This window comes from Ahaetulla prasina, chromosome 4 (genome assembly GCF_028640845.1).
Source record: "Ahaetulla prasina isolate Xishuangbanna chromosome 4, ASM2864084v1, whole genome shotgun sequence".
Lineage (NCBI taxonomy): Eukaryota > Metazoa > Chordata > Lepidosauria > Squamata > Colubridae > Ahaetulla > Ahaetulla prasina.
Window position 1 is genome coordinate 487,445 of NC_080542.1, and position 7,212 is coordinate 494,656.

The 7,212-nt window shown below is 61.1% G+C and overlaps 1 protein-coding gene across 2 annotated transcripts; it reads left to right on the plus strand.

Moving 5' to 3' along the window:
- Positions 1–36: 36 nt before the first annotated feature.
- SAP25 (Sin3A associated protein 25) lies at positions 37–5,010 on the plus strand. Of its 2 annotated transcripts, none has more exons than XM_058181394.1 (5): positions 37–1,405; positions 2,708–2,877; positions 3,855–3,974; positions 4,305–4,405; positions 4,625–5,010. In XM_058181394.1, exons 2-5 carry the CDS (start codon positions 2,751–2,753, stop codon positions 4,820–4,822), a joined length of 546 nt encoding a protein of 181 aa, XP_058037377.1. In that variant the 5' UTR covers positions 37–1,405; positions 2,708–2,750; the 3' UTR covers positions 4,823–5,010. The 2 variants fall into 2 exon arrangements, with proteins under 2 accessions (XP_058037377.1, XP_058037376.1); XM_058181393.1 differs by lacking the exon at positions 37–1,405 and adding an exon at positions 2,033–2,128.
- Positions 5,011–7,212: the final 2,202 nt, after the last annotated feature.

The following is a 7,212-nucleotide window of genomic DNA, read 5'->3' on the forward strand; positions in this document are numbered from 1 at the left end:
GGGAGTGGGAAGCAGCAACCGAGGGTCTCTCCACTCTCCAGGGGGCAAAGCGCATTTTCTCAGCCGGCCCACTCCATGTTCTGCATGTGGAAGGGAGGAAGAACTGCTCTGAGGAAGTGGGAGGGGGAACTCAGGGCAGGCCAGGCTCTGGCCTCAATTCTGTCCCACCCTCCTTGGCCAGCAAGGAGCCCTTTGCACATCAGGGGCCCCAGGCTGAGGAAGGTGTGGGGCCCTCTGGGGCCTGCTGGTCCCCTGTGTAGCCGGAGGAGGGGTTCCTGCTAAGCAAGGTGGCTGCCCTTCTGCTCTTAACAGGCCTGCCCAGCAGCTGTGTGGCTCTGGCCACTGCCCGACGTCCAGTCCCTTAATGCAAGGGGGCTTCTGTCCCGCTCACTTCCTTCTCAGTGGGTCTGTAGGCTCAGGCATGGCTGGACAGAGACTCTTGGGGACCCCTGAGGCAAGCTGTCTCTGCCCCAAGGACCAGCTCAAGCTGTGGAGTACCAGGAGCCCCCCCACACACACCCAGTGGTGGGATTCAGCCAGTTCACACTACTTTGGGAGAACCGATTGTTAACTTTCTGAGCAGTTTGGCAAACCGGTTGCTGGAAAAAATTATCAGGGTAGAGAACCGGTTGTTAAATTACTTGAATCCCACCACTGCCCCCATCCCCTGGCAGAGGGGAGGAGGGAGGCTCTCTTCAGATGCCGCCCATGGGGTGAGGGTTGCTGTGGGGCAAGGGGCATCTCTTGGGAAGGGGCAGTAATGGAAGAGGTTGAGTCTGGCAAGGTGTGTCCTGCCTGGCTCAATCTACCACCTGCTTAGCAACCGAAGGGGAGGAGGGTTGGAGGAGGGTTGGAAGAGCCCCCAAAGGGGCCTCTGGGCTTCCTAGGCTGAACTCTGGGCATCGTGCCCACTGGCACCCGCCTCCTCATGCCAGCCTTCCCCGGGAAGAGCCTGGCCGGGCAGGGGGCTCTTCTGCCAGACCCTCCCCAGAAGAGGAGCGGGAGGGGTCAATGTGTTGCAGCTGCCTATCTCCAAGGGGTTGCACAGAGAACAAACCGCTTGCACGGATTTAAATTTAAATCAGTAAAAAAAAATGGAAATGGTTGCGCTTGCATAACAGCCCTCCAGAGGGGGGAAGCTGGAGCAAAAGAGCGGCTGGAAGCAGAAGGCGCTCTCGCCTCACACTCGCTGGCCGGTGACATCATGACGCCGTGCCAGAACCCTCCCGTAGCTCAAGGGGCTGACGGGACACCAGGCTCCTCCTGGGGGAAAGGGGGCGGAGCTACTGGGAGAGAAACCTGGCGAGGGCGTGTCCGGCTGATGCGCTGCGCTAATTTAGGGGCGGGACCGGAGACGCTAGCCTGGCCCTTTATATGTTATAGCCTGGCTCGGTGGCTAAGACAGGTCGGCGGTTCGAATCCCTAATATAGGTCTCCTGCGTGGGCAGAGGGTTGGACTAGATGACCTCAAAGGTCCCTTCCAACTCTATTACTGTTACGCGGCTGAGACCCGGCTTCGAATATGGCACAAGGGAGTCGGGAGGGACCCTGGAGGTCTTCTAGTCCATCCCTGCTTTTGGGCTTCTGCAGCCTCGCCGGACAGGCGTTCCCTTCGGCGCCCTTGGCCGGAGGTCAGCCCCGTAACCCGGATCAATCGACGAACCGAAGTAGCGCACAAGCACAGCCGGCATGACGGGTGCCGCTGCCCGGGATGGGAACGGCGAAGGCCCATGGTGGGGAGGGGGCTGTGCAGGGGGGAGGGCCCCGCCGGTTCCAGCCCGCGGCCGTCGGAGGGCGGAGAAGCGCGGCTCTCTTGCCCCCAGGCCAAGGCGGCCGAGCCCGGGGTGAGCTGAGAGCCCGAGGCTGGGCGCGCGCCTTGTGAGCCACAGGCTCCGCTGACCTCCCCGGCGCTTGGCAGGGGACCCGGGAGCCCCGGGGACCGAGCTCGTTTCCCCTTCAGGCCGCCTTCGGAAGCGCTGCGGGTCCCCGACCGGCCGGGGGGCTTGGGCGGGCTCGGGGTTGGTTGCGCGGGGGCCGCGGCGGCGAACTCCCGGGGCTCCCCTCCTCGCGACGGCGGGGCGCGCTTGCTCCGTCCTGCGCGGAGGGCGCAAGAGAAAGCGGCCCGGCGGTAAGTTGCGGGTCGCTCTGCGCCCCGAGACGGACGGCTCCTCCTGCCTCCTCCTGGGGAGTCGGCCTTCCTGGGGGGGTCGAGATGATCCCTAAAGAGTCTTTAGGGCCCGAAGGGAGCTACTGCTCATTAAAATGTAGGTTCCAGTTAAAGGACCGTCTCGGTTTCTTCTGATTTTGCCCAACTTCAACTCTGGCTGGGGGATTCTGGGAGTTGGAGTCCACAAAACGTGGCCAGGGTTGGAGCCCCCCCCCCCCGCCCCGTCTAAAAGAAGGAGAATTAATCTTTAATAAAAAGCAACTAAAACCCACCTCTTCTAGAGGAGTAGGATTAGAAGGAAATGGGCTTGTCCACCAGTGAGTCTCCTTCAACCAGAGAGAGTTGAGCTGCTGCTTCTCTGGGGCCACAATTGGTGTCTCTGTGTGGGTGTGGAAACAGGGCTGCTGGAGCTCTGGGTGGGGGCTGCCACCCTTCCCCCCAGGGAAGGACCCCTGCAGTCCCTGGATACACCCCTTGCGAACCCTCCTTCCTGCTTGCCCTCTCAAAGGGGCCCACCCCACCCCAGAAATCTCTTTGCAGGAAACCGCCGGAATCCCTGCTGCTCTTCTGCAGGCTTCCAAAAATGTTTGAGGAACTTTGGGGCAGGGGAGAGGAAGAAGAGGAGGAGGAGATGACAGGAGTGCCCTCAACCCAGACAAGGGACCCACCCCTGGCAGGAAGGGCCCCGACGTGGCAGAGTGTGGAAGCTGGTGAGTGGGGCTCAGGGCGAGCTGGGTGTTTGTGACCTGGGGCTGGGGGGCTCCTGGGTTCTCAGTCAGGCTGGATCAAGGGGAGGATAAGATGGGGGCCGGGAGGGCAAGGAAATGGGCACTTAGGCCGTAATGGGGGAGCTTGGCAAGGCCCACAGGGTCTGTACTGACCCTAGCCGGAGGGAGGGTTTTGCCCACACAGAGTGCCAGGGCCAAGGAACTGCCATCCTGTGCTGATCCTTCCCCAAAAGGCCTCTTTCTGCTCCTGCCTCAGCCAGCTTCCCCTCCTCCGGCCCACCCCCCTCAGGGAAAAGCTGGTCAGCCACAGCAGGGGAGGATGGCAAGGAGGGCATGCCCTGCCTGCCTTCCTGTCTTAGGTGCCAGGAGCCAGCCCTGCTGCAGTGGGCAGCCTCCCACCCGTGGTCCTTTGCAGGATTCAAGCTGAGCAGGTGGGCTGGAGGGGCAGTGGGGCACAGGCTGATCCAAGGAACCAGGTTTGGGGGCACAGCACGAGGGTCCCCCATGGACACCTCACAAAGAGCCCCTTTGGCTTCACTGTTGTCCCCAGCAGCCTCCAGCACTTTCCCTGCATGAGAAAACTGTCTCCCAGCTTGGTCTACATCACAGGGTTGTTGTTTGGGGATGGCAGCTGGGTTGGGATGTGTGGAGTGCAAGGGGGGGGCTGCACCTTGTTTTATCAGTGGGCAGCAATGAGAAGGGGAAGACCGTGTGCGCCACCTGTGTCTGCATGTGTGTGAGAGAGAGAGCAAGTGGCCGTGAGTGGGCAAGCTAGATCCTGCCCTCTAGTGCCCCTTTCCTTGAAGGTCTGTGGGGCTGACCATCAGGGCCAGCCCCCCAGGCCAGCCTCCCACTACAGTCTCAGACATGGGGACAGGACAGTGGGGGGGGGGGAAACAGCAGCCAGCACTTCCTCTCCCCCACTTCCCAGCCTGACCCTGGTCTGGTTGGCACTTCAGGCTGCCTGGGCTCCTGCCGGACCCTCTGCCATCCGTCCTTCCAGCCCTTCTATTCAGCCATCTTGGGCTGCAGCCGCTGCTCCAGGCACCCCCCTCTAGAAGGCCCAGCATGGGAAGCAGGTGAGTGGCGGGAAGAGGGGGCAAGGGGTGAGTCTGGGGAGGGGCAACTGGATGGGGTCCTCCTGCTGCAACAGGGGAGGAGATTTGGCCTGGCGGAGACAAGGGAGGTGGCAGCCCCTGGCACAGGTGCCTCCACTGGGGGAGCAGCAGTTGACCCATTGCAGTTGGCAGGGTGAGACCATTGGGCTCTAAGTAGAGGAAGGGAGGGGGCTTTCGTCTGCTAGGAAGGGGCAGGGGTCCCAGAGCCTTCCCCCTCTCCACCTAAGGTCTCCAAGAGGCCCAGTTTGAAACCCCCTCCGAGATGATCTCTCCACCCTCTTTCCTTGCAAGGACCCCCGCCCTTCCTGGACTGCAGCAGCTTTTTCTACACGGATCCCACCCAGCCCCCCGGATACCGGATCCACAACTGGCTGTCCTGCTGCTCTCTGGAAGTAGGTCCCATGGGGGCGGGGGCGGGGGGGGCTTAGAAGGGGGCAGCAAACAGGGCCAAGGAAGGCACCAATTGCTGGGGAGGGGGCTTTGCAAACAACACACGAGGGGGGTGGTAACACCGAGCCCACCGCTGTGGCCAATTCCCCGAACAGTGATGGGGGTTGCCTGACCCGAAGGAAGGGCTGTGGGGCAGCTCTCCCCTGCCTTTCTCCCTTCAGGTCCTCCACCGGCTGCATCTGGACACCCCAGCTCCCATCATGGCCCCCCGGGAGATCGCTCCCGCGCCCAGCTTCTGCACCAGGAGACGCTGGTTCTCCAGCGAGGAGCTGCAGGCCGTCTCTGCCCTTCTGGAGCTACCAGCAGCAGCACGAGCTGGCCCCCAGGCTGACAGTGGGGCCGAGCAAGGGGACCCTTAAGAGCCCCTGGGACGGACGGACAAACGGACGGACATATGCTTTCTCTGCTGGGTTCTTTGTTACATGGCAGCTATGCTGGCTGGGGAATTCTAAGAGTTGAAGTCCACAAGTCTTAAAGTTGCCACGGTTGGCCATCTGGTTTGGGGAACCCAGCTGCCTCCTAGGCTTCACGGACAGAATAAAGTTAAATTTCATCCTTTCATGTCTTTGCTCTTCTCCCAGGAAAGATTTAGGCCGGACTCCCTTGAGCTGGACTTTGGCCTGGCCCGACCATGGGGCCGGGTCTCCCTCCCCACTATTGGGGATGGGGGCCTGTCTACGGAAGGAGCTGGGGAGGACACATCCCATTCGCAGCCATTCTGGGCCCAGCCACATTGCAGCTCTGGTTACGCCCCCCCCCCTTCTCAGAGAGCTTTGTAGAGGCCCTACCCCCCCCACCACTTCCCACCCTTTTCTCCTGTGGCCCCACTGCAGACTCAGGAGCATTTAAAGCCTGGGAATCCCACAAGCACCTGAGAATTAGCCATGGGTCCCTGAATAGCCCCCCAAAAGTCATCCCAGGAGCTACTCCCCCCTTAAAGTAAGATGGGGGCAAGAGAAAGACCCCCAGCTGGGACTCCTTGCAAACCTAGGTCTCACCGCCTTCTTGAAAAGACTTCTTCCTTCTGGAAGGAAGGATTCAGGACCCTCCTAAATTGACCCCTTTTCCTGCTTGCTGGGGACCCAGGGGCTGCAACCCCCCCCCCCACATGGCTGCTATTGGAGAGTGGGCAGCCCCCTTTGGACGGCGGGGGGTGGAGAAAAGTGCCGTGGGGCAAGCGGTGTCCCAGGGCCTCTTTATTCGATGGTGCCCAGAGACTACGTCCCTCTGCGGCTCCTCCGCCGCCTCTCCAGCCGGTGCAGGTGGCGCCAGGTCTTCTCCATCACGGCATCCAACAGGTGCAGCGCTTCCATCAGGGCCGCTTCTTCTGGGTCTGCTCGCCGAGCTGCCGCCTCCTCCTTCCCTTGATTCTGAGGAAGAAGAGGCTGGGGCTGAGGAAGGGGCCGCCCTGCCCATCGGAGGCCCCTCCCCCAAGATCCTGGCCTGCCTCCAAACAGGCCTTAAAACTGTATAATTTTCTCCAGGCATCGGTGAGAATTGGGGGGGGGGCAGCAGGAAGTGCCATGTACCAATGTCTTAATCATGGTTTGATGGGCCCCTTTTAAATTTACAAAAGAAGCCAGAAGGGTCTCAGAGTTGGGCAGCCCAAAAATTTGACCAGGAGAGAGAGAGAGAAAGGCAAAAGGAGTTGAGAGAGGATCATGTGGCAGGGAGTTCCGCCAGCTAATTTTGCTTCAAATGCTGCAAGAGCTGGAGAGGCGGGGGATTTGGGGAGCCCCTTAACTTCTGGGGAGCCTGAACGGAATCCCACCTAAGCAAGGCTGCTCAGTTCCCCCTTCCTGGGGCAGGAAAGGCCTGGGCAAAGGCAAGGATGCGGCTGGGGACCCTGCCCAGCACCTCTAGGCCAGGGGGTGGGTGCCACGGGGGCTGGGGGGACGCTCCTCTCCTCCCCCCGCCTCACCTGCTGGGCACGAAGAAACTGTTGGAGGAAGAGGCCGATGGAGGAGACGGCAATCACGCCCAGCATGCTGATGATCAGCCAGTAGGCATACCAGAGCAGCGCCTGGCTACTGAGGGCGAAGCCCCCGGGCATCTGGGAGGAGTCCAGGGTCTTCCCAAAGGGGGCCTCCAGACCCCCGTAGTACCAGCCAGGCCGCTGCGACCAGCTGAGGCGCCACAGAGTGCAGTTCATCAGGAGCCCCACAGCCCAGCCTGCCGCTCGCCCCATGGGTGTCCACGCAGAGCCTCTGGCCGCCGTCCTCAGCCACCTTCCGGAACCCCGGGTTGGTCACTGGGCAACGAGGGAGGCGGGTCCTTCATCTCCCGGGTCCCCTGGCCTCTGTCACTCTTGAGGGCTGCAGTGGGGGGGGGGCACACAGCGAGTGAGGCCGAAGGGGATGGCTGCCCTCCGGTCACTGGGCTGGGAACCACCGGTGCCTCCTCCCACCTGGGCTTTAAAAGCCTGAGTGACTGTGGGAACTCAAGCCCCTCTTTCCGCTAAAGCAGGGCTCTCCAACCTTGGTCACTTTAAGCCTGGAGGACTTCAACTCCCAGAATTCCTTGGCTGGCTGGGGAATTCTGGGAGTTGAAGTCCTCCAGGCATAAAGTGGCCAAAGTTGGAGAGCCCTGCTAAAGCGTTTACAGGTTCTCCTCGACTCACCACAAACTGAGCCTAAAATGTGTTGCTAAGCAAGACAGTCCTTAAGTGAGCTCTGCCAGATTTTATGACCTTTCTTGCCATAGTTGTTAAACAAATCCGTGCAGTTGTCGTATTAGTCACACAGTTGTT

Bases quoted from the DNA above. Each gene is read 5' to 3' on its own strand.
- SAP25 (XM_058181394.1), top strand. From the start codon at position 2,751: ATGTTTGAGGAACTTTGGGGCAGGGGAGAGGAAGAAGAGGAGGAGGAG. The intron at 2,878-3,854 runs GTGAGTGGGGCT...TTGGCACTTCAG, and splicing joins GTGGCAGAGTGTGGAAGCTG to GCTGCCTGGGCTCCTGCCGG. The intron at 3,975-4,304 runs GTGAGTGGCGGG...TTTCCTTGCAAG, and splicing joins AGGCCCAGCATGGGAAGCAG to GACCCCCGCCCTTCCTGGAC.